Source organism: Oncorhynchus mykiss, chromosome 6 (genome assembly GCF_057628025.1).
Source record: "Oncorhynchus mykiss isolate SJ-2025 chromosome 6, ASM5762802v1, whole genome shotgun sequence".
Lineage (NCBI taxonomy): Eukaryota > Metazoa > Chordata > Actinopteri > Salmoniformes > Salmonidae > Oncorhynchus > Oncorhynchus mykiss.
In genome coordinates this window covers 16,535,705-16,562,687 of record NC_143027.1, presented here as the reverse complement: position 1 = coordinate 16,562,687, position 26,983 = coordinate 16,535,705, and the positions used below count along the sequence as shown (strand labels likewise).

The 26,983-nt window shown below is 41.0% G+C and overlaps 1 protein-coding gene across 8 annotated transcripts; it reads left to right on the top strand.

The window, feature by feature from the left end:
• The first annotated feature begins 410 nt into the window (after nucleotides 1-410).
• On the top strand, nucleotides 411-23,240 carry LOC110525322 (formin-binding protein 1). 8 transcript variants are annotated; one of them, XM_021605342.3, is made up of 17 exons: nucleotides 411-663; nucleotides 2,098-2,213; nucleotides 5,066-5,122; nucleotides 6,020-6,167; nucleotides 7,371-7,433; nucleotides 7,518-7,622; nucleotides 10,337-10,351; nucleotides 14,631-14,759; nucleotides 15,105-15,251; nucleotides 16,058-16,246; nucleotides 16,901-17,083; nucleotides 17,510-17,524; nucleotides 18,307-18,416; nucleotides 18,521-18,653; nucleotides 19,013-19,140; nucleotides 19,524-19,660; nucleotides 20,028-20,349. In XM_021605342.3, exons 1-17 carry the CDS (start codon nucleotides 634-636, stop codon nucleotides 20,204-20,206), a joined length of 1,884 nt encoding a protein of 627 aa, XP_021461017.1. In that variant the 5' UTR covers nucleotides 411-633; the 3' UTR covers nucleotides 20,207-20,349. The 8 variants fall into 8 exon arrangements, 6 of the variants coding, with proteins under 6 accessions (XP_021461017.1, XP_090095437.1, XP_090095436.1 ...); XM_090239309.1 differs by lacking the exon at nucleotides 10,337-10,351 and adding an exon at nucleotides 21,456-23,240 and having other exon boundaries at nucleotides 619-663; nucleotides 20,028-20,186; XM_090239311.1 differs by lacking the exons at nucleotides 16,901-17,083; nucleotides 17,510-17,524 and adding an exon at nucleotides 21,456-23,240 and having other exon boundaries at nucleotides 20,028-20,186.
• Nucleotides 23,241-26,983: the final 3,743 nt, after the last annotated feature.

Sequence of the window (26,983 nt, the reverse complement as noted above, 5' to 3'; positions counted from 1 at the left end):
CTTCGCCCCAGTCTGAGGTCCGGAGAGCTCTGGACCAGGTTTTCATCAAGGATCTCTGTACTTTGCTCTGTTCATCTTTCCCTCGATCCTGACTAGTCTCCCAGTCCCTGCCTCTGAAAAACATCCCCACAGCATAATGCTGCCACCACCATGCTTCACTGTAGGGATGGTGCCAGGTTTCATCCAGACGTGACACTTGGCATTCAGGCCAAAGAGTTCAATCTTTGTTTCATCAGACCAGAGAATCTTGTTTCTCATGTGGAAAAGGGTTGAATAATTTCACGTTTAAATAATATTCACAGTTTAAATAACAAATATTCACCGTTTGAGTATCACAACGTCTATCCATTCATTATACATCACAACAAGCGCTCTATACTACCGGTAGCAGCAGCTAGGGGAGATTCCCCAGTGAAGCGCGCGGCCGCGTGCTGTTATCGGGCTACACGGATGGGTGCCCCACATGTAGGAGCAAAAATCAACCCGATATCTGACGGCAAATCACAATTTTTAATGACTGGATGTGTCGGTGAAAAGCTACACAAACCTTTGTACTCAGATATAGTTCTGAACAATACCATTGGGCGCATGCTTAGAAATCGTGGATAATTTGGTAGAAATTGCTCTGAGACCATGAGTTGCAGATGGGGGACGGAGCTGTGGGTACGTAGAACTGCGTAAATATTTCCGTTAATGAAGCTCGTTCTTGCTTTTATCTGATGGTGAACCTTATGATCAGTTGAGGTACTAAGTATTTGTGTATGTCTTTACAACAAAGTAGCGAGGGAGCATAACGCTCATGATGCTTCTCTGCGCGTGCATGCAGGCTTCATTATCGGAGGTATAGGCTAGTAACAGTGGCGGATTCTATACTGGTCGACTGTTGCGCTGTTGGCTACAGAATCGGGTTTTAGTCACGGTGATGGATATACTTATTTCTCATGAACCTCAATATCTATCCCCCATGTTGTCCACGTGTAAAGCTAGAGTTGCTTACACTATAATTCCCTATTAACCTATTATAATCACTAAGAAGCCATTGCAAATGGGGTTCATACCACTGGTATATACTCTGCAGATACAGCAGCTACGCTACAGCTGCATTGAGATACAGTAGCTACAGCTACTCTGGCAACATGTTTCATTTGTAACCTTGTAGCGAGCGCGGTATTGTAGGCAACGCATTTTGAGAATGTGTTTCTTCCCAGTTGTCTGTCTAATTTCACCTTATTATAATAATGATGATAATAATAATAATAAGAATAATACATTAAATGGCTATTGGCACTCTAGAACAGCGAACACGACATTTTTTGCGCTCACAAAAGGCAAATCTCGGAGAGGGTGAAGTCCAACATAACGAATTCAATATTTGCAACGATTGTTTTCTTTTGGAAAATGAAATCTAGCCTATAGTTCAATAGGATTGCTCTTTTATTTTACTGAGTTGTTTAGATGTGGCAGCCTACGCGTGTGCACAAATAGGCTATTGGATGCATTGCATAGATGCAAAAGTAACCCGCCACCACATTGTTCATTTGAGTGCATAACATATAATACATATCCCACCGCACTGACTGAACGACAATAGTCCTATTATGTTCACAATTTGCCTCCTGTATCTTATGTTGTAGGCCTACATACAGTTGTAGCTGAACAACAGCAGAAAGTAAAGTAGCAGCAGAATTACAGACCTAGTGTTGCAACAAAGACTGCTGTACACTATCCCTCTCTAATTTAACCATAATAGCACATTGCTATTCATTTTTCATAAACATTGTCTCAAGCCTGCAAAATAAAATAATGTTCTTTAGGAAGAAAAGCCACTGAGATAATTTAAGTAATTTATCAGACACTCTGGAGCGATTTACAGGAGCAATTAGAATTAAGTGCCATGCTCACATAGGCAGTATTGTCACCTAGGGGATTCGAACCGGCAGCCTTTCAAATACTGGACTAACGCTCTTAACTACTAGGCTACATGCCGCTTCAGAGCCAGTCTTGCCAGGGCTAGCTATTTTTTGTGAGTTTTAGAATTAACTTATTGCTTTGTTTTATAATTAATTCTCATTTTAATTTCTCTTACTTTTCTTACAGGACCAGTTTGACAACTTGGAAAAACACACCCACTGGGGCATTGAGTTTGTGGAGAAGTATACAAAATTTGTCAAAGAGAGATCTGAAATTGAAATCAGCTATGCAAAGCAAATCAGGTAAGGGCTGGGAAACCATTATCCTCATCACTCCCCATTTTGATACTGTCTGTCTCTCATGGCGGAGGCGTGACCGCTTGAGTACAGGACTACTAAAACATGTTTTGGTATGTTTCGTTGATTTGAGTAACTTTGATAAAACACTACAGAGCCTGTATCGCCAATGTCATCTATGTCATGTTACAATCAAGTGCAATGTCAAAAGGTAATGCTCGCAAACAGTGACACCATTATCTGTGGTATTCAGATTTTGATAAACTTTTCTGACATGCATACACCAGGCCAACAGGGCCCAGTGGTACAGTAATATTACGTTGCGCTAGTCCATCACTGCACATTACAATGTTGTAGTTGAAAGAGAAAGCCTTTTCAATAAAGGGCACAAATAAAGGTATAAATATCAGCCCACTTCAAAGTGATGTTCTAAATTCAGAGGTGAATTTAGAACACATAATGGTGGTAGTTTATGTAACAACAAAGTGAGATGGATTAGAAACAGATACAGGTCTTTAACTCGATGCAACCAGAAGTGTGGGTTGCATAGGTAACACAATACCATGGTTACTAGGTTATCCGTAGCAATGACCCACATTTGTTATCCTGCAATGGTCTTGGGAGCTTCCCACTGTATAATATGGGAGTACTTGCCAGACAGTGATAGTCTCTGACAGAGTCGTCCCCGGGGACAGTGGATGAGTTGCATCGCTGTCTGCCGTTCACTCACCAAGGAATACACACCAGCAAATTCCTGCATGCATAATCAACCAACATTAACCTTGTATCTGGAGAACATTATAAGGTGTTTTATGTGCCTCAGCAATAGTGCTGCAATCAGCTCTGAACTGGATTGTCCTATGGGTGTGTTTTGTTCTCTAGCCAGTATCACTAATGGCACCATTTTAGATTGTTAAATTGTGACTTTTCAACACCAACCATAATAGATTTGAATTCTTTACATATGTTGATTGTACAGTTGGTGGTATATTGATTTAGGAAACCATAGACTAAACACATCAGAATATGGACAGCACAGATTGGACACTGAATGGAGGAATTAAGCCTTTATAAATTAGGCAAAAATCCCCAAAAGAAAAGCAGGGGTTTAAACTGGCCTGAGAAGACAGACTAGGGTCTTATGAGTCATTTTATTTCCAAAGGGTTAACGTGAATCTGGGCGTATGGAATTTGCACCATGTGCTGTTGTGTCAGGATCCAGATTTGTCATGTGGCTGCAAGCAGACAAAAAGGTGGTTGGCACGTCTGGCAATCTGCTTAGCAACACATAAGAATAGATAGTCTGGAGCAGAGCACAGTGAGTGGAGGCTACCAGTGATTCATGGGGAGAAATGTATTCTGGAATTCTTGCCCCTGTGTCATTTCATGGTAGCCTCTGTATCTGCTTTCGATAGTCCACTCAGAAGATGCATATTATATTACATGATGTGAAATATCTTACATTTTTCTTTTGAACCATAAGTGTCATTGTACAGATTAGAGGTCGACCGATTAATCAGAATGGCCGATTAATTAGGGCCGATTTCAAATTTTCATAACAATCGGAAATCGGTATTTTTGGGTGCCGATTTGCCGATGTAAAAAAAAACAAAAACAATTCTACCTTTATTTAACTAGGCAAGTCAGTTAAGAACACATTCTTATTTTCAATGACGGCCTAGGAACGGTGGGTTAACTGCCTCGTTCAGGGGCAGAACGACAGATTTTCACCTTGTCAGCTCGGGGGATCCAATCTCGCAACCTTACAGTTAACTAGTCCAACTCAATAACGACCTGCCTCTCTCTCGTTGCACTCCACAAGGAGACTGCCTGTTACGCAAATGCAGTAAGCCAAGGTAAGTTGCTAGCTAGCATTAAACTTATCTTATAAAAAACAATCAATCATAATCACTAGTTAACTACACATGGTCGATGATATTACTAGATATAATCTAGCGTGTCCTGCATTGGTATAGAGGGAAATAGTCCTATAATTCCTATAATAACTACAACCTAAAACTTCTTACCTGGGAATATTGAAGACTCATGTTAAAAGGAACCACCAGCTTTCATATGTTCTCATGTTCTGAGCAAGGAACTGAAACGTTAGCTTTCTTACATAGCACATATTGCACTTTTACTTTCTTCTCCAACACTTTGTTTTTGCATTATTTAAACCAAATTGAACATGTTTCATTATTTACTTGAGGCTAAATAGATTTTATTGATGTATTATATCAAGTTAAAATAAGTGTTCATTCAGTATTGTTGTAATTGTCATTATTACAAATAAATAAAAAAAATCGTCCGATTAATCGGTATCGGCTTTTTTGGTCCTCCAATAATCGGTATCGGCGTTGAAAAATCATAATCGGTCGACCTCTAGTACAGATAGTATGATGATATTTCAAGATGAATCTTGCACACACAGTTGTGCTTTCACAGGAAGGCTCTATCCCCAGTTGGATGTTCATAGAGATCTGTACATATGAGACCCAGATGCAGAGGTACACAGAGGATAATCTGTCACTTGTCAGGATCAAAATTCTAGTTGCCCATTAAATATATTAGTAGGCCTCTGGATTACCCCTCTCTGTTAGGGGTCACCATAAAGCAGGATTTAGCACTGTGAGTGACCTTCTCCTGAGGCTTAGGCAGGTGGCTGTCACTCCGCTAAAGGCCCGTCCATTTATCAGCAGATTTTGACATCCTGTTACTGGGCGTCCCTTCCCCATGAGTACACAAATATACTCTATTTTTGTTTACGTGTCCCTCTGTATCTCTCCACAGTGACCCCATTTACAGTGTATTGAATGTTTTCTACACCTGTACTGACTTTTGTTTCCATTCCGTAACAGAAATCTATCGAAAAAATATCAGCCCAAGAAAAACTCAAGAGAGGAAGATGAATACAAGTGAGTGAAATGTAAATGCATCAAGGATTAATGTTCACTATATCAGGTTGACCGTGCACATTAATGTGACTATTCTTTTTGTGATGAATTCATGAAGTCATGTAATTAATTAGCTGATTTCCCATCTCCACTCGTTACCGACTGTTAGTGGGTAAAAATAGCTATTTCAGATTAACATGGCTAGACTTTCATGGCTTGCTGTGAAACACTCCATATCTGCCCTGGAGATTATTATTATTATTTCCAGATGGATAATTTTTTTTCATCAAGAAGTTATCCTTTGTTGTATGTGCTAAACAGTTGGACAATTCCAAGACACATGTGCATAGTGACTGTTTGAGAGAAAATTAGAGTCATTTCTTAAGGCAAGGGAGGAAGCCTTTGAAGAAAGTAGTGCCAGATGAGGGGGGAAGGGCTATATGGACTCTCATGATGCTTAAACCGACTAGCCACCCTTAACCCTGACCCTAATCCTTACCCTAACCGTGACCTAATTTTACCCAATTCTGAAGTGAAATATCGGTTTAAGCATCAGGGATGTCCATATAACCTTTTCCAAATGAGGGTGTTATCCATGTCTTATTTCCCCTCCTTAATCTCAAAATCACAAAAACCGAATTCTAAGTATGTCCTGTCGCTCAAAGACCCTGCCAAAGTGGTCTGTAAATTCTATAATTTTGAATATTATATAGTCCATAATATACAGTACTTATACATTTTTTCTTATCACATTATATGACCAAATATATTCCTCTCTGATAGTGGAATGTGCTGATAATCTTCTGTAGAAGTATGACATTAATATTTCTCAGGATGTATAATGATAAAGCTGTCGTGATTTAAATGTGAAAAAAGTTTTTAAACACATTTCGTGGTCACATCTCGTCTTGTTACCAGGTACACGTCCTGTCGGGCCTTCCTGATGACCCTGAACGAGCTGAACGACTATGCGGGACAACACGAGGTCATGGCTGAGGATCTCACCACTCACATCATCTGTGAGCTGACGCGGTACATCCAGGAGTTAAAAGCAGAGAGGAAATCGGTAAAACATCCCTTTTCCTGTGTATCGCTCCTTCAGACATGACTTGAACTCTCCCAGATCGTGATCATTGGCAGCTCAACCATTTTGTAGTGAGGCTATCCAGAGATTATGGATGTCACATGATCTGAACCAAACCAGCCAATCCTGGGTCAACCACCTCATGGTACTTTGGAAAACATAACAATCAGATCAACAAATGTGCAAAATTAATTGCTGGAGCTGATACAAAAATGCTATTATGTCATTGGTGTGTCCGACGCAGCCAGGGATCAAGCTGATAATCTGTCATGGTGTTGATCCTCATTTTACACCAGCCCATCCAGTAAATCCCGGGGGTAGAACTGGGTCAAGTATCCAGATCAATGGATTGGGAGCAGGTTGACCCTAGTGTCCCCACCCATCCATAGTAGCCTCCACTGCTGATAAGTGGACCAGGCCTTTGTCTGGAGCTGGGTGGCTGGAACTGACATGGGGGGAGGGGTGTGTATGATGAAAGCAATGTATAGCACACACTTTTGTAAAGCTTTGGTTTTGGCCTCTTGTCTGACCGCATGGTCTTTGACCGTGGCTCAGCTCAGAGCGAGAGAGTTAGTCCTTTTTAGTTTTTTGAAACCAGCTTATTTCAGGCCTGCCATTCCTGTTGCATTATTTTGATTTTCTAACCTGTAGTAAAGGTAGATTTGATCGATAGCTCACTCCGACGTAATGTTTTTTTCATTTATAAAATTCCCAACTAGAACATGGCGTAGTTAAATGAGGTCCTGATACCAGGCATTGAACATTAGCTTTCTAAGTCTCCTATCATTTAAATTCAACTCGCAACAAAAGCAGAGGTGAATTTTTGAGATTCCGTAAGGGCCCTTGGAGGTGGTTGTATCTGCTGTGAGGAGCATTACATATGTCAAGAATAAACACATCAGCAAATCTCTTTAGTCAGTTTAGTTTTGGCTCAGTAGTTTTGATTCCATGGAATGACTAAGGAGTAGATGTGTATTTTTTGGTGGGGATGTTATGTGCTTGTAGTCTACAGTGCGTAGCTCTTCCATTCACCATAAGGAGTGTCATACGATATTTCATAAGAGATGTAGATGTCTCGTGACTGTCTAGTTCTAGATACTAAACTGTTCAGGGTTCAAACCACAAATGATTCTACTGCTGTTTATGCACCTTTTAACAGATTAACATATACAATTATTTTTGCAGCATTTCCATGATGGCCACAGAGCTCAGCAACACATTGAGAATTCTTGGAAACAACTAGAATCCGTAAGTGTCCTCCTGAGGTAGGAGTAATTGAAGAGATACATGACTGAACCATTCCAACTTGACATGTGAATTGCTTCTTTTCAGAGTAAACGGAGATTTGAGAGAGACTGTAAGGAGGCGGATAGAGCCCAGCAGTACTTCGACAAGATAGATGCTGACATCAACGTGACTAAAGCAGACGTCGAAAAGGTAAGTTATAGACTGACGTAGAAATGTTCACTCCTACACACAATTGACTTGAGCTCATCACGTGTGTGTGTGTGTGTGTGTGTGTGTGTGTGTGCGTGTGTGTGTGTGTGAGAGAATGTGAAGCTACTCTTAGTCGCCACTCCACTCCTACTCATAAAGCTGTGAACATGGTTTGCGTGGCAACAGCTGCACTGACAAGAGAATGATGTGGCCCTCTTGGAAGTAGGGTAGGAGCCAAATATGAATCACTGCTGGTAGACAATGGTATAGTGCTTCATGGCGCTCCAGCAATGGGCTTTTCTCATTGTTCACTCTATACTCTATTCCTCAGATGCTATCCAAGCCGTGTTACTGTACCAGTGCAATGCCGATTCCAAAAAACATTGCTATTATTTCAGTACTGATTAGATAACGGTGCTAATTCACTATTGATTGCAAAAAACAGTTTAGCATGTCTATCAGGTATCTGATCTGTCCAACGTAGAAACAAAGCTAGCTCAATGTACAGTAGTGGCAACAGAATTGAGTTTAAACAGCCACTGCTAATTCCAGTTAACATAAACCACCACTAACCAAAAATCAATGGTAGGGATGGGGGCAAATGTACAGTGTTAAAAACATTTAGCCAAATCACCTGTAACTTTAAACCAAGTCAAATAGTTGATTTCAGTTGATTTAGCCATGACATTGCACGGTTGCCTACAAGTGTACAAAGATGCAAACAGTTTGCAAACCTTCTCAGGCACTGTTGACATCACGCAGTGAAATGTACCACCTAAAGTCAAGAATCTCAGAAAGCTAACATGGACTAACCTAACAGAATAAGTTATCATTAAACGTTAACATACATTTTCGTGTCATTTACTGTTGTACAAATTCACCTTCCCTATGAAATTAGTTGAAAACCATACAAGCAATGCCATAGTCAAAGTATAAAAAACTATATTCCACATTAGGTACCAGTCAAAAGTTTGGACACACCTACTAATTCAAGGTTTTTTCTTTATTTGTACTATTTTCTACATTGTAGAATAATAGTGAAGACATCAAAACTATGAAATAACACATATGGAATCATGTAGTAACCAAAAAAATATTAAACAAATCAAAATATACTTTAGATTATTCAAAGTGGCCACCCTTTGTCTTTGACAGCCTTGCACACTCCTGGCATTCTCTCAACCAGCTTCATGAGGTAGTCACCTGGAATGCATTTCAATTAACAGGTGTGGCTTGTTAAAAGTTGTAGAATTTCTTTCCTTCTTAATGCCTTTCAGCCAATCAGTTATGTTGTGACAAGGTAGGGTGGTATACAGAAGCCCTATTTGGTAAAAGATCAAGTCCATATTATGGCAAGAACAGCTCAAATAAGCAAAGACAAATTACAGTCCATCATTACTTTAAGACATGAAGGTCAGTCAATCCAGAAAATGTCAAGAACTTTGAATGTTCCTTCAAGTGCAGTCGCAAAAACCATCAAGCGCTATGATGAAACTGGCTCTCATGTGGAACACCACAGGAAAGGAACAGACTTACCTCTGCTGCAGAGGATAAGTTCATTAGAGTTAACTGCATCTCAGATTGCGGCCCAAATATATGCTTCACAGAGTTTAAGTAACAGACATATCTCAACATCAGCTGTTCAAAGGAGACTGCGTGAATCAATCCTTCATGGTGGAATTGCTGCAAAGAAACCACTACCAAAGGTCACCAATAATAAGAAGAGACATGCTTGTCCCAAGAAATACGAGCAATGAACATTAGACCAGTGGAAATCTGTCCTTTGGTCTGATGAGTCCAAATTTGAGATTTTCGGTTCCAACCGCCGTGTCTTTGTGAGACGCAGAGTAGGTGAACGAATGATCACCGCATGTGTGGTTCCCACCGTGACGCATGGAGGAGGAAGTGTGATGGTGTGGGGGTGCTTTGCTGGTGACACTGTCAGTGATTTATTTAGAATTCAAGGCACACTTAACCAGCATGGCTACCACAGCACTCTGCAGCGATACGCTATCCCATCTGGTTTGCGCTTAGTGGGACTGTCATTTGTTTTTCAACAGGACAATGACCCAAAATACACCTCCAGGCTGTGTAAGGGCTATTTGACCAACGAGAGTGATGGAGTGCTGCATCAGATGAACTGGCCTCCACAATCACCCAAACTCAACCCAATTGAGATGGTTTGGGATGAGTTGGACCTCAGGGTGAAGGAAAAGCAGCCAACAGTGATCAGCATAATATGCAGTCCAACTCATCCCAAACCATCTCAATGTGTGGGAACTCATTCAAGACTTTTGGAAAAGCATTCCTCATGAAGCTGGTTGAGAGAATGCAAAGAGTGTGCAAAGCTGTCATCAAGGCAAAGGGTGGCTACTTTGAAGAATCTCAAATAGAAAATATAGTTTGATTTGTTTAACACTTTTTTGGTTACATGATTCCGTACAGTATGTGTTATTTCATTGTTTTGATGTCTTCACTATTATTCTACAATGTAGAAAATAGTAAATATAAAGAAAAACCCTTGAATGAGCAGGTGTGGCCAAAATGTTGACTGCTACTGTAGTTCAAGCCTTTTTGCAGTCTAGATGTTCATTAGTAGTTCATTCAGTACATTACTAATAAATTAATACAACTTTCACATAATTAGGACATCTAAAACCTGTCTGTAGTGCTCTGAAACTAACTCTGTTTTTGTTTTCCATCACGTCTTATAGCGGTGCTATCTCAAGGTAGGTTTACCAGGCGTCTGTATGTCTCTAAGGATCTGTCTCTATGTTCAATGTACACCCGTAGACATACACTACATGGCCAAAAATATGTGGGGACCCCTGCTTGTTGAGCATCTCAATCCAAAATCATGGGCATTAATATTAGAGGTCGACCGATTAATCGGAATGGCCGATTAATTAGGGCCGATTTCAACTTTATAACTATCGGAAATCGGTATTTTTGGGCGCCGATGTTTTTTAATTTTTATATATATATTTTTTATATCTTTATTTAGCTAGGCAAGTCAGTTAAGAACACATTCTTATTTTCAATGACGGCCTAGGAACGGTGGGTTAACTGCCTCGTTCAGGGGCAGAACGACAGATTTTCACCTTGTCAGCTCGGGGGACCCAATCTTGCAACCTTACAGTTAACTAGTCCAACGCAATAACGACCTGCCTCTCTCTCGTTGCACTGCCTGTTACGCGAATGCAGTAAGCCAAGGTAAGTTGCTAGCTAACATTAAATATATCTTATAAAAAACAATCAATCATAATCACTAGTTAACTATGATGATAATACTAGAAATTATCTAGCGTGTCCTGCGTTGCATATAATCTGACTGAGCATACAAGCATACAAGTATCTAAGTATCTGACTGAGCGGTGGTAGGCAGAAGCAGGCGCATAAACATTCATTCAAACAGCACTTTTGTGTGTTTTGCCAGCAGCTCTTCGTTGTGCGTCAATTATTGCGCAGTTTCTGACTTCAAGCCTATCAACTCCCGAGATGAGGCTGGTGTAACCGAGGTGAAATGGCTAGCTAGTTAGCGCACGCTACTCTCTCTGAGCCTTCTATTAGTTGTTCCCCTTGCTCTGCATGGGTAACGATGCTTCGATGGTGGCTGTTGTCGTTGTGTTGCTGGTTCGAGCCCAGGGAGGAGCGAGGAGAGGGACGGAAGCTATACTGTTACACTGGCAATACTAAAGTGCCTATAAGAACATCTAATAGTCAAAGGTTAATGAAATACAAATGGTACAGAGGGAAATAGTCCTATAATTCCTATAATAACTACAATATAAAACGTCTTACCTGGGAATATTGAAGACCCATGTTAAAAGGAAAACCACCAGCTTTCATATGTTCTCATGTTCTGAGCAAGGAACTGAAACGTTAGCTTTCTTACATAGCACATATTGCACTTTTACTTTCTTCTCCAACACCTTGTTTTTGCATTATTTAAACCAAATTGAACATGTTTCATTATTTACTTGAGGCTAAATTGATTTTATGGATGTATTATATTAAGTTAAAATAAGTGTTCATTCAGTATTGTTGTAATTGTCATTATTACAAATAAAGAAAAAAAATTGGCCGATTAATGGGCATCTGCTTTTTTGGTCCTCCAATAATCGGTATCGGTATCGCGTTGAAAAATCATAATTGGTCGACCTCTAATTAATATGGAGTTGGTCCCCCCTTTGCTGCTATAACAGCCTCCACTCTTCTTGGAAAACTTTCCTCTAGATGTTGAAACATTGCTGTGGTGACTAGCTTCCATTCAGCCACGAGCATTAATGAAGTCGGGCACTGATGTTGGTCAATTAGTCCTGGCTCGCAGTCGGCGTTCCAATTCATCCCAAAAGTGTTTGATGGGGTTGAGGTCAGGGCAGGCCAGTCAAGTTCTTCCACACCGATCTCAACAAACCATTTCTGTATGGACCTCCCTTTGTGCACAGGAGCATTCTCATGCTGAAACAGGAAAGGGCTTTCCACAAACTGTTGCCACAAAGTTGGAAGCACAGAATGTCATTGTATGCGGTAGCGTTAAGATGTCCCTAACCCAAACCATTGAAAACAGCCTCAGGCCATTATTCCTTCTCCACCAAACTTTCCAGTTTTTATTTTTATTTATCTGTTATTTTACCAGGTAAGCTGACTGATAACGCGTTCTCATTTGCAGCAATGACCTGGGGAATAGTTACAGGGGAGAGGAGGGGGATTAATGAGCCAATTGTAAACTGGGGATTATTAGGTGACCGTGATGGTTTGAGGGCCAGATTGGGAATTTTGCCAGGACACCGGGGTTAACACCCCTACTCTTACGATAAGTGCCATGGGATCTTTAATTACCTCAGAGAGTCAGGACACCCATTTAACGTCCCATCCGAAAGACGGCACCCTACACAGGGCAGTGTCCCCAATCACTGCCCTGGGGCATTGGGATATTTTTTTAGACCAGAGGAAAGAGTGCCTCCTACTGGCCCTCCAACACCACTTCCAGCAGCATCTGGTCTCCCATCCAGGAACTGACCGGGACCAACCCTGCTTAGCTTCAGAAGCAAGCCAGCAGTGGGATGCAGGGTGGTATGCTGCTGGCACTATGCATTCAGGCAGGTAGTGTTCTCCTGGCATCACCACAACCAGATTTGTCCTTCGGACTGCCAGATGGTGAAGTGTGATTCATCACACCAGAGAACGCGTTTCCACTGCTCCAAAGTCCAATGGCGGCGAGCTTTACACCACTCCAGCCAATGCTTGGTATTGCGCTTGGTGATCCTAGGCTTGTGTGCGGCTGCTCGGCCGTGGAAACCCATTACGTGAATCTCCCGACAAACAGTTCTTGCTTCCAGGGGCAGTTTGGAACTCAGTAGTGAGTGTTGCAACTGAGGACAGACCATTTCTACACACTATGTGCTTCAGCACTTGGCGGTCCTGTTCTGTGAGTTTGTGTGGTTTGTCACTTCGCAGCTAAGCTGTTGTTGCTCCTAGACGTTTCCACTTCACAATAACAGCTCTTCCAATTGGCCGAGGCAGCACATTTGACTGACTGACGTTTTGGAAAGTGGCATCCTATCACCTTGCCACGTTGAAAGTCACTGAGCTCTTCGGTATAGCCATTTTACTGCCAATGTTTGAGATTGCATGTTTGTGTGCTCGATTTTATACACATGTAAGCAATGGCTGTGGCTGAAATAGCCAAATGGTGTCCACATACTTTTGTATATATAGTGTACTATTGCTGGTTTCACTCGGAACGTCATTTCAAAATAAGATCTTCAAAGACTTGGAAGGGACACAGTTATGAATTGGAATGGGTATTTAAAGTAAGAAACTGATGTGGTTAGTTAGTGGGTGCATTATTCCTAAATGGTAATGGAATGACACTACAGTGAATAGACGCATCTATAAACATATTCATATAGAAACACATAATAAATATAGGCACAAATAAAATGCATTATTGTTTCGATTGCAAGGTATAATGTCATGCATACAAAATGTTTTGTTTGACCAATCTGAGTCCTGTTATGCTATGGATACAGTCCTCAACGGTCTGCTGAAACAACATCCAGATCCTGTCCTGTCAGTGTAGTTTGTCTGTGTTCATACTGTATCTTTGTGGAGTATGTGCATGCTAAATTAACCTGTTTTCTTTTGTTATTGTTGTTTGTTATGGTCAATGTTTCCTTCGTCTGGTCATCATAAACATTAAATGTGAATCGAGGAGCTGCATTACATGACATTAACTAATGGTCTTGACTTCCTGGCATGGTAAAATACACATTCTTGACACTATAGGGGAGGCCCACTCCCAGCAAAGTAACACCGCATAGTTCAGCTTTGAAACACATACTAACCCTCAGGTCATCATTTGTATAACTCTACTATGCTTTACTATATCCACTATCAACACTCCTCTCTCCCTCCAAGAGGAAAGGAAAGCCACAGAATTCTCGTATCCTGCCACTAATGTATCTATGGCCTAAGCGCTTCCCCTAGCCGTGTTTCCTTGTCTTGTTCAAAGTGGCAGAGCCATATGAAATATTCATTGACACTGTTAAGATCCTGGAATGTCAGGTGCATAAATGTAACTGTAATAAGAGGATAAGGGTGGGTTGGTTCTACTCTCTCATGATCATTTGATGAAAATATTTATTTTGGGGATGAATAAAGTCTCCACACTGTATACAGTCCTAGGCCACCCTTGGCTATTTTTTTTACAACACGCTGTGGACCATAACGACAGTGGTACTTATATGTGTGGTTTTGAGATTTGTGTTGTTTTTGTGCTTTAACTCAAGCATACTGTATGTCTGTATGGGGATTTCAGTTCAATATTATTCACATTCTGTTTATAATTTTTTAAATATTGACTTTGCTTTGTTCAGTGTTATGCGTGTTAACACACAATGTACTGTGTCAATGTTCTGTGGAACTACGCAAGGTTTTACAGTCCCACTTGTTGTCGTACGTGCAAATCTTTAAACCCTCTCTGAACTCCCTCTCGGTATACAGGCCAGACAGCAGGCCCAGATGAAACACCAAGTGGCAGAGGACAGCAAGAATGAATACCTCACCTTCCTGCAGAAGTTCAACAAAGAGCAGAATGCACATTATCATACCCTCATACCTCACATCTTTCAGGTAGTTCACCTCACTCACAGTACAGGTTATTGGAAGCGCTTCGGGGTGAAACTCATTGCATTCACCAGTGCTCAGTGCTTGACCTGGGCAGGAGCTCACTGGAGCTCCTCAACATCTCTACTGCTTGAGCAACTGCACCTCATAGAGGATTTGCTCAAAACTATTATGGAGCTCCTGCACCAATACATCAACAGTACAGGCACCCAAAATGAGTACCGGCACCTATTTCAGTCCTAGTAAAGTACTGCCAGTACTCACATCCACCCTGTTCACAATATAACTGATTTGTATGTGTTTTGCAAATCACAATTCTATTTTAATCTAAGAATGTCTTCTTTACTGCAGAAACTACAGGAGATGGAAGAAAAACGTATAGAGAGAGTGGGAGAGTCTATGAAGACTTACGCAGAGGTCGATCGGAAAGTGCTACCTATTGTTGGCAAATGTTTAGATGGTATGACCAAAGCAGCAGAATCCATAGAGCCAAAAATGGTTAGTAGGGCACTGCATGTTTATAACATGGTTCTTGTTATGTACAGTCATTTTACATAGTGACAAACTGCCAGGAAAGTGCATAGAAAAATCAGTTCTACATTTCAGTGTCATCATTTGAGTGGATTTCTATATAAAGGAGCGGAGAGAATATTATTGCAGTTGTTCGTGGTTCTATTTGCTGAAGCGGTAAAGGGTTAGCAGCCCACTAAATATAGGAGGAGAAGATCAATTATTTACACCATCAAAACGCTGACTTTGGTGCTTCTTTAATGGCTGTCCCACTTTCACATGAATGAAATGTGATTGTTGCTAAAGTCAACACGGGTGTCGTAACCAATAGTGACCAGTTTTATTCTATATCTCAAAGGAATCCAGTTTTGGGGCATTTGTTGACATATACATTTACCTATGATAAAAAAAATAAAAAAATAAAAATACAGTAGCGTGAACTCAGTTTTACTATGTATCTGAGATCAGTGTTGGTCTAGGATCAGCCCCCCAACCCCCATTAATTTATTATAGTGAAGATAAAACTCATCCTAGATCAGCACTTGTACTCTAAAATGCTTTCCGTGGTGTGTTTGAAGAGCCATGGCTTTGCTGTAATTGTGTCTCCCTGCGCCAGATAAGAGTTTAAAATGCCGTAGTTTTGAAGTTGGCTTCCGTGAGGAATACTTGTACTGTAAAGTGCAAATGAGTTTCTGCAATTTGGTTCATTTTGGTGCCCTCAAGCTGAAATGCATTTGGTAAATATTCATAATATTCTGTCTGTTATACATTAATGAACTCACTATCCCCTACAGGACACCAAGCATGTGGTGGAATCCTACAAGTCTGGCTTCGAGCCACCCGGCGACGTAGAGGTTGAGGACTATAGTCTGTCTATGAGGCGGACAGTGTCAGAGTCCAGCTATCTAAACTCGCAAGGGGAGACCAAGCCCAGCCGCAGCAACAGCAGGGGAAAACTGTGGCCTTTCATCAAGAGAAACAAGGTAAGGATAACACCATCAGTCCACAAGACTGTCCTCAACCTACTGTACTAGCCAGGGTCGCGTTTGGCAGGGCACCACGCTGTGGAAGGTTCAGGCACAAACACATGTTGACGAACACACGCACATCTCTGACATGAAGTATAAGGAATCCTGTCCACTCTCATCATTGAACGCGGCCCTGGTGTCTGACTCAACGCGGCCCTGGTGTCTGACTCAACGCGGCCCTGGTGTCTGACTCAACGCGGCCCTGGTGTCTGACTCAACGCGGCCCTGGTGTCTGACTCAACGCGGCCCTGGTGTCTGACTCAACGCGGCGCTGGTGTCTGACTCAACGCGGCCCTGGTGTCTGACTCAACGCGGCGCTGGTGTCTGACTCAACGCGGCGCTGGTGTCTGACTCAACGCGGCCCTGGTGTCCCGACTGGACTGCAGAAGGATTTTTTTTTTCCTAATATGAAATAAATGCTTGTTGGAAACACTATTTATCTAAATGTTTAACTTGTACTGGACACAGTGTCTTAACCGCTGCTGTCTTAAGTGTTGGTAACCATATTCTTTGTTGTTCTTCCATCATTTCAATATTTTTGGTGTTACTTTTCCTGATTTCGTTCTGTTATTGTTTTGTTCCATACCACTCCATGACCCTTACCCATAGCTTATGTCTTTGTTAGCTTCTCCACGCCAACCACCCCCTCTCCCCCCTACCTCCCCATCACCTGCTGCCGTGCACAACGGCCCCCAGTCTCCCCAGCAACCCAGTGAGCCCCTCTCCCACCGCCTCAACGAGTTCATGACCTCCAAACATAAAATGCAATGCTTAAGGAGTCTGAAGCGTGGGGTAAGTTGATTGTGTACAGGGAGATTGACTCTGTGCTTATGACATTGACGTGGTGCCTATGGGCTACTGATAGTGGCTCCTACTGTTGCTCGTTCCCTTTAAATGGCATCTGACCTGGCCTATCACCTGCAGACAATCGTATGGAAGTTGTGTTTATTCTGGCACTGTGTCCAAATTTCCAATTTACGATTGGTGTGTGTGTGTGTGTGTGTGTGTGTGTGTGTCATGTGGTTTAAGATTTGTTTATACTGTAGGTGGACAAAATGCTGCAAATGGCGAATGAACTGTTCAGACTGACATGCCATGTACCTTAATATCCACAACCCTTCATTGCTGCTTGTACAGCGTCATACTTCCGTCTCAAAGTTTCAAGCGTATGTTGACATTGTGTCTTTTTCGTCCCATTGTCTCCCCTCACTTGGAAAGCTTTCTCTCAAGCTGGTAAGCACTACTGTTTTCATAACTCTTCAGATGGTTGATGATTGTGATTTTGTAATGCACACATTACAAATGCAATCTACATCACTATAGATTAATCTAAAGGGTGTACTTTCAACTAAATATGCTCATCTCAGATCTCATTGTTGCTGACAACAATAATGTGCAGTGAAAAAGTATTTGCCCCCTTTCAGAATTTTCTCTATGTTTGCATATGTTTGACACTGAATGTTATCAGATCTTCAACCAAAACCTAATATTAGATAAAGGGCACCTGAGTTTACAAATAACAACAACAAAAAAGTATACTTATTTTATTTATGTAGTTAAAGTTATGCAATGCCAAATTCCCCTGTGTGAAAACATTATTGCCTCCTTACACTCTAACTGGTTGTGCCACCTTTAGCTGCAATGACTGCAACCAAATGCTTCCCGTAGTTGTTTTATCAGTCTCTCACGTCCCTGTGGAGAAATGGTGGCCCACTCTTCCATGCAGAACTGCTGTAACTCAGTGACATTTATCGGTTTTCAAGTATGTTAATTATTGTGTTCTTCTTTGTTCACTCAGGTTCCCTTGAACTAATATTAGGTTTTGGTTGAAGATCTGATAACATTCAGTATAGAAAATGTGCAAAAGTAGAGAAAATTAGAGAAGGGGAAAAAACATTTTCACAGCAAGGTAGATAAAGACAGTAAACATATATAAAAGTCACTGCTCCATGGCGTTAGGCTTCTTTTAGTAGGAGGATGTCTGAGTGTTTATTTGGTGGTTTGTTTTTTCATAGGGTTCTGGCCCTGAAGATTGTAGTCACCTGCCTCCTGAACAGAGGAGGAAGAAGCTACAGGCCAAAATCAATGACATCAACAAGGAAATACAAAAAGAGATGGATCAGAGGTAGAGTACATGTGTGAAAGTCCAATTGTGAATCTAGATAAGGAGTTTTAAACGAACTAAAAACGGGAACAATTCTTCAAGATGAATGTGTGAATGCGTTGTAGGGATGCTCTGTCTACAATGAAGGACGTGTACATAAAGAACCCACACATGGGGGACGCCAACAGTGTGGACCCACGATTAGAGGAGATCTGCCAAAATACTGACAAGTTACAACTGGATGCAAGGAAATATGAAGTAAGTTGAAATGTTACAAAGGATCCATGTCGATGCATGTTAGATATTTTATGTTTGCCAGAGTATGTTATAGTGGTGGTGCTGACGACTCCAGACCACACACTAAGATCTGGGCTTGAATCCTGTGTCTGAGTCTTTCACTGCTGACTTTCCCTTCATTTTCCCACGCCGATCCAAAATAAAGAAGGGTGTGGTGTTCCACACACTAGTTCATGTATGTCTGTATTCTTATATTCTATTGTGGTTGTTGCATTGTTGAGAAGGTGAGCATTTTGTTGGACGATGAATAAACCTTGAAATGTACCATCAAGTACAAATCAAGTATTGTTGAGTCTAAACCTTTTGATGTTTGTCTGCAGGCCTGGCTGGTAGAGGTGGAGACCAGGTTAGCAGAGAAGAGTGACAAACACAGACCACCAAGTGGATTGTACAACTCCCAGACTACTACACCAGTGAACAACAACTGTGCACATGTCAACCGAGAGAGGTAGAACCTATGTGCCCCTTACTATATCTCAGAAACAGTGGACTAGCAGACGGGGAAAAAACACAACCAAACCTCGCACTAGCTAGCTAACCATGTCTGTCACAAGAGATTACCATATGTTTTGACTAAAACTTGTTTGTGGGCTTGTTGCACATGATCTATTATGCTCTAAATATAACTGACAAGGACTGTCAATTGACTCAATGTATGCGTATTAATACTGCTTTAAATGTATGAGTTTATGGATTTGACAAATCTCACCAGGGCCATATGTGTAACCTTGAATGATATATTTGGGTTTGCACCAGTGGAGGCCGGTGACTTGAAAAATGACACATAGTATCCATGTTGTTGGTCTTTACTGTTGCTCTTCATGTGGTTAGCCCGGACGGAAGCTACACAGAGGATCATAGCACAGAGCATCACCTCAAATCTCGGAGCACCGACTTTGATGACGACTTTGATTACGAGGACCCACTCCCCACTATCGGAACCTGCAAATCACTCTACCCTTTCGAAGGTATGCCAAGGCCCCTTCTGGAAATGTGTGTTGTTGTTGTTAGATTGGGGTTCGATGTATTTTTCAGAACAGATGTGGGTCAAATAACAGGGAAGCGGCTTCTTCCGACATGTTAAAAAAAAGGTCTGCAAAGAGGATTTAAATCATCGGGGCATATTCAGAAATGTAAACTTTATATCATTACATAGGTTATTGTTAAATGATTGCAAATGAACTTGGTGCTTTGCATCACCCTGCGAGAGTTTTTCACATTAACGATCTACTGTTGGTGCAGCATAGGCATTTTGGATGTGAGTAACATTTTAACACTGTCAGCTGCAAAATAACAGTAACTTGCTGTTTTCCCTTTCCTGTTTCCCCTTCTCAGGTCAGAACGAAGGCACCATTTCCATGACCGAGGGGGAGCTGCTGTATGTCATCGAGGAGGATAAGGGTGACGGGTGGACGCGGGTGCGCAGGAACGAGGATGAAGAGGGATACGTACCCACATCTTACATCAAGGTCTTTTTCGACACAAATGCCAAAGGTGCTATGACATACATATAATTGTCATTGTTTGAGAGAGGGGAAATGGGTGGAGCAGCAAAAACAAATATCCTGACATTTCAAACCCCCTGAACTCTGGTGTTTCAGAAATATCACAGAATGATTTGAGACGGAACTCTCAGATCAACGGACCTTATTTACATTTATACTTGGGCTTTTTACGTTCTACCATTTTGCTCCCGTTGAAACTCATTGTGGAGAAGTGTTTGTTTGTGTGTATGAAGACGTGTGGATGTGATAAGTTGTCAGAACCAAGTTAAGTTGTCTCGACCCCACTGTCGATATCAGCTACGCCTTAACTTCTAGCACTAATAATAATAACCCATGTCAATTTATTGATTTATTTGACCAACAAAATACAGTTTCTCATATTAGAGAGCATTGCATCTAAACATATAAATTCCTATTTGGAATAGCTATTATTGCATGCCTAAAGGGAGGCTCGTTATGCTCTGCCAGCCTCCACTGCATTGCATTGACAGTACATCGCAAATCTGCACTTGAGCAACCATCATTGGCAGGAGATTACTGAAAGATTGCCTCTCTGCTTCACAAATTAAATCAGTTGTTGCATGTGGCATGTTTCAAAGAGGACATGCCTGTTCACACAGTAAAGGTAAAGAACATGGCTTGCATGTTATCTTGATTAGGATGGTACAACAGACTAGTAACATATTCTCTTCTACAAACTGTTGTTGACTTTCCTCCAAAATCTGACAAAGGGGCTTCATTGAAGCGCCTAAATGACTGAATGTTGTGCTAGGTTTACAGTGGTGTTCTCCACAGACAAGCGTTCATTTCATTCTGAGACACATGGTAACGCACCCACCACCATTCTATCATTGGCATGTGATTCATTGTTTTTTTTTAGAATGAATAATATATCCCTGCTTTGCTTTTTTTTATTTGATACGGAGTTGTTCTGCATGCTTGAGCCAATTGATAAGTCAAAGTAAGTCAAATCAGATGAATGAACATAGTATTGCAACCAGGTGATATTCCTCTGTTTGGAAAATGATTAACACATGTAGCCTCAAGTTTTCTGTATGTTGATTTGCCATTGACGGTCAGAAACCTGCTCTGGTGCAGCATAGACTCAACTCTAGAGAAACGTTATCTGCCACAATCATTTTCAGAATGTGAAGGAATGTCATGGAATGACTTTCCTCGTGTCTTGATGCATCACCTCTAACATGTCGTGTCATTTTTGTTTGTTTGCTTTTTTTGTTTGCTTTTTTTCTTATTGCAGATTCCTAAAAGTCTTTGGCTCGCACAGGGATGGCAGGGCACAGGTCCTTCAAAAAGCGCCCTCCTCTTAAAACTGTAGTCAGAGAGACGACAGACTAAAGGGACAAGTTGCAAGGCAGTCCAGTTTGTGACCCAGTACAGGAATCCATTGTGGGGTTCTGTTGAATGGAGCAAAAACAACACACATTGCGGGGCAACCACCATTTCTAGTCATTTTCCTATTGATTGTTTCTGCAAGCTTGCTTGTTGTTTTTCTAACTGCAGATGAGAATGTTCATGTTGTGGCTGCTTGCTATTCTACTGTACCTTGAGCCCAGGGGCGGTACCTGTTTAAGGGGAGGGGGGAGTCTGAGATGGCCTTGTTACATATTGACTATTCCAAACCTGCCTTCAAGCTATCATCACAACAAACACTAAACTTAGGAAAATACCCATGGAAAACACCACTACACTTGGGCTGGAATTCAATTGCTTAATCCCCATTGCAAAGCCACTGTGTCTGTGCCACAAAAAAACATGTTTACAGTAATGTCAATTAGATAAAACAGTCCAAGTCTTTCTTAGCACTGGAACAATGTTGCTGATTTTCCAGGGGAATTCAATTCCAGCTCTTATTCAACACAGTAATGCCTCACGATTACTGTACACACCCATGTTTCTATTTTGGGGTATATAGGTTATATACCGATCATACTTAAATGACACCGATTGTTGGCTTGCAACAAATCTGCACAAATTTGTTCTGGCACCAATTTTACTTTTGAGTTTTAGTTGGAAACTTTGACAAATGGGTGCATTGTGTTATAGTCTAACTCAAGCACTCGGTGCAGGTCTACTGGTAAGCATACAATCTGAGCGGAGATGACGGATCTCTAATTTTGCTTTCTCCTATTGCTTTTCAATATGAGTGACAGCTGCTCTCTCTGGCTACACCGCCATACATGCAGTAACTATGGTGATTGTCTCACAACTCTGTCCGTCTCTCACACTTTGTTTTTCCTTTTCTCTCTCTTTCTGGCTACTTGTGGTGGCGGAAGCTACTCTTCGGTTGGCGCTTTGTTTCTCTACGCATGCTTGCCCTGTCATGCCTGTGCCAGTCCTATAGGGAGTCTGACTATCTATTACGTTAACTCATCACTTATGGGGTCCTACCTTGTTCCTTTCTTACCCTGTGTTTGTGCCTGTGGTTTTGTCATTTTAACAAAACGTGCTTGTGATTTCTTTTGTCAATGCAAGCATGACCATTTTGCTTCAAGGAATTGTTGATATGTCCATGCAGTTTTGCCATCTTCCAGAGAGACACTGACAGTTTCATATCTCACTTCTGTTTTAAAGCTTATTTTCACTGAAGTTAATCTGGGAGCTGCAGCTCTTTGCATTAGCTGATTACCAACCCACACTGACAAATGGCAGTATTTGTATGTCTACTGATAGAGATGCATATTACCGAACTGAAGTTTCAGTGTATTCTAGAAGTATTTTGTGCTTTGAATTCACTGTGTACTGTTCCTTATACTGTACAAAACTGGTGTGAAAGCAAGGTTTGTTTCTTGACTGTTGACATTAATGATGTAATTATATACTCTGGTGTGCGATATGTGATAACTATATGCTAAAGCTTGGAATCATGTTTATTTTTTTTCTTAGTCAAATAATGCCCATTTTCTTTATTTTGAGAAGGATAATACCTCTGTTCCACGTTGGGATTTGTTTCACCTAGAAATGTTTTCTGAAATCTAATATACTATGTTGGAGTTTGGAAATAAATGACACTATGAAATGGAAATAAGGGATGTATTATATTCTTTAGATAAGCCTGATGAATGATGAATACATACCGTTTACATTAGGTTGGAGTCATTAAACTCATTCTTAAATCACTCCACAAATTTCTTGTTAACAAACTATAGTTTTGGCAAGTCGGTTAGGACATCTACAATGTGCATGAAACAAGTAATTTTTCCAACAATTGTTTACAGACAGATTATTTCACTTATAATTCACTGTATCACAATTCCGTTGGGTAAGAAGTTTACATACACTAAGTTGACTGTGCCTTTAAACTGCTTGGAATATTCCAGAAAATGATGTCATGGTTTTAGAAGCTTCTGATAGGCTAATTGACATCATTTGAGTCATTTGGAGGTGTACCTGTGGATGTATTTCAAGGCCTACCTTCAAAATCAGTGCCTCTTTGCTTGACATCATGGGGAAATCAAAAGAAATCAGCCAAGACCTCAGGAAAAAAATTGTAGACCTCTGCAAGTCTAGTTCATCCTTGGGAGCAATTTCCTAACGCCTGAAGGTACCACGTTCATCTGTAAAAACAATAGTACTCAAGTATAAACACCATGGGACCACGCAGCCGTCATACCGCTCAGGAAGGAGACGCACTCTGTCTCCTAGTGACGAACGTACTTTGGTGCAAAAAGTGCAAATCAATCTCAGAACAACAGCAAAGAAGCTGGAAGAAACAGGTACAAAAGTATCTATATCCACAGTAAAACGATTCCTATATTAACATAACCTGAAAGGCCCCTCAGCAACGAAGAAGCCACTGCTCCAAAACCGCCATAAAAAAGCCAGACTACGGTTTTCAACTGCACATGGGGACAAAGATCGTACTTTTTGGAGAAATGTCTTCTGGTCTGATGAAACAAAAATATAACTTCTTGGCCATAATGACCACCATTCTGTTTGAAGGAAAAAGGGGGAGGCTTGCAAGTCGAAGAACACCATCCCAACCGCGAAGCATGGGGGTGGCAGCATCATGTTGTGGGGGTTCTTTGCTGCAGGAGGGACTGGTGCACTTCACAAAATAGATGGCATCATGAAGGAGGAAAATTATGTGGATATATTGAAGCAACATCTCAAGACATCAATCAGGAAGTCAAAGCTTGGTCGCAAATGGGTCTTCCAAATGGACAATGACCCCAAGCATACTTCCAAAGTTGTGGCAAAATGGCTTAAGAACAACAAAGTCAAGGTATTGGAGTGGCCATCACAAAGCCCTGACCTCAATCCTATAGAAAATGTGTGTGCAGAACTGAAAAAGCGTTTGCGAGCAAGGAGGCCTACAAACCTGACCCAGTTACAGCAGCTCTGTCAGGAGGAATGGGTCAAAATTCACCCAACTTATTGTGGGAAGCTTGTGGAAGGCTACCAGAAACATTTGACCCAAGTTAAACAATTTAAAGGCAATGCTACCAAATACTAATTGAGTGTATGTAAACTTCTGACCCACTTAGAATGTGATGAAAGATATCAAATCTGATATAAATCACTCTACTATTATTCTGACATTCTTAACTGACCTAAGAGTGAATTTTTACTAGGATTAAATGTCAGGAATTGTGAAAAACTGAGTTTAATGTATCTGGCTAAGGTGTATGTAAACTTCCGACTTCAACTGTATCTATGTAGGCAGGTACAACTTGTCCTAACACTTATTCAACCCACTAGATGGCGTATTTGTCCCAGCAAATCCTGGTTGCCTGTTCTTTCCCAGAGAGATTGTGTGTGTGTGTGTGTGTGTGTGTGTGTGTGTGCGTGCTAGCTTGAATGCTTACTTTAATCTTTAGATGGATTATTTCACCACAAAAATATAATTTGCTCAACATGCACGTCACATACAGTGAGCTCCAATATTATTGGGACAGTGACAATTATGTTCTTTTTTTGGCTACGTACTCCAGCACGTTGGAGTGATACAATGTCTGAGGTTAAAGTGCAGACTGTCATACTTCATACTTCATTTGAGGGTATTTTCATCCATATCATGTGAACCATTCAGAAATGATAGCACTTTTTGTACATAGTCCCCCCATTTTATGGAACCAAAGGTATTGGAACAAATTCACTTGTGTATTAAAGTAGTCCAAAGTTGAGTATTTGGTCCAATATTCCTTGCATGCATTGATTACTTCAAGCTTGTGACTCTAGCTTGTGTTTCAGATTATTTTGTGCCCAATAGAAAGTAATGGTAAATAATGTATTGTGTCATTTTGGAGTCACTTTTATTATAAATAAGAATAGAATGTGTTTCTTAACACTTCTACATTAATGTGGATGCTATTATGACTGCAGATAGTCCTGAATGCGTCATGAATAATGATGAGTGAGAAAGTTAGAAACACATATCATGCCCCCAAGACATGTTAACCTCTTACCATTACAATAACATGGAAGGTTCAAATGTTGGTGGTGGTATGATATTTAGGCCTCACTCATTATTCACGATTCATTCAGGATTATCAGTAATCCTGGTAGCATCCACATTAATGTAGAAGTGTTGAGAAACATTCGATGCTTATTCTTACAAAATGACACAAAACATTATTTACCATTCATTTCTATTGGGCACAAAATAATCTGAAACAACCAAAACAAACAGCGAATGCATCCAACAAGTTTGTAGAGTCACAAGCTTGATGTAATCATTGTGTGCCATGAATATGGGACCAAATACTAAACTTTTGACTACTTTAATACACAAGTGAATTCGTCAGAATACTTTTGGTCCCCTAAAATGGGAGGGCTATGTACAAAAAGTGCTGTAACTTCTAAATGGTTTAAGCGATGTGGATGCAAATACCCTCAAATTAAAGCTGTCTGCACTTTAACCCTCATAGTCATTTCATTATTTCAAATCCAAAGTGCTGGAGTACACCACCAAAAAATGTTTTTGTCACTGTCCCAATATGTTTGGAGCTCACTGTAGATAGGATAGATAGTATCTTATGGTGACTGATACACTGATAGTCCTCATCATGTGTCAATTCCCTCGTTGGATACCCTTTTCACACTATTGTGCCAGAAGAACCACACTGTACTGGCTTGGATATTTTCTTTCCAGCATGGTTCCAACAACTATGGGAGATGCGTAACCAGGCCTGTGCAGTATGGCTAGGCTTGATTTGACTGGACTCAGTACTGTGTAAAGGGTGTTAGAGGAGGTAGGCCCTTGAGCCCTCAATGCGGAACGGTGAGGGGGTAATTGGTTTAGCATGTGAAGACTGCTAGGCCACGATAAAGTTAGGAACTTCTTACATCATTTCCTTCATTTGTTCTTCAAGTTGTAGAATGCAATGGGCCTCAGTACCTCGATCAAAGGAATTCAAAAAGAGTTTAGTAACTATGCTTTACCCAGTAGCACTGGCGTTTTGTTTGTGTGTGAGAATTAGGTTGTGTCTGCACCACACCCATCATACATCCTGTGCTGCTCCTGCCTTTCCCTCTTGTCCATTATGAACTCAGTCTTTTTCGGCCCTTGGCTACATGGATCATTCATACAGACAGCAGAACCTTCTAGAATGGCTGCTTGTTCTACTAATGTACGATCTAGGAGCATGAATGAGCCATCCTAACACAAGCTGTACCATTTGAGCTTGTCTAATTTAAATACTCTAGCAGATTTCAGCCCTGGGGCAAGAATCCCCCTTCTGAAGACTGAACTGTGTGTTGATGGTGATTTGAGGATCAAAATGGACAGAGTAGGCTCATTGTGTTCCTAATTATGAGTCCCAAATT

Bases quoted from the DNA above. Each gene is read 5' to 3' on its own strand.
- LOC110525322 (XM_021605342.3), top strand. From the start codon at position 634: ATGAGTTGCAGATGGGGGACGGAGCTGTGG. The intron at 7,434-7,517 runs GTAAGTGTCCTC...GCTTCTTTTCAG, and splicing joins CTTGGAAACAACTAGAATCC to AGTAAACGGAGATTTGAGAG. The intron at 16,247-16,900 runs GTAAGGATAACA...CCTTACCCATAG, and splicing joins CTTTCATCAAGAGAAACAAG to CTTATGTCTTTGTTAGCTTC.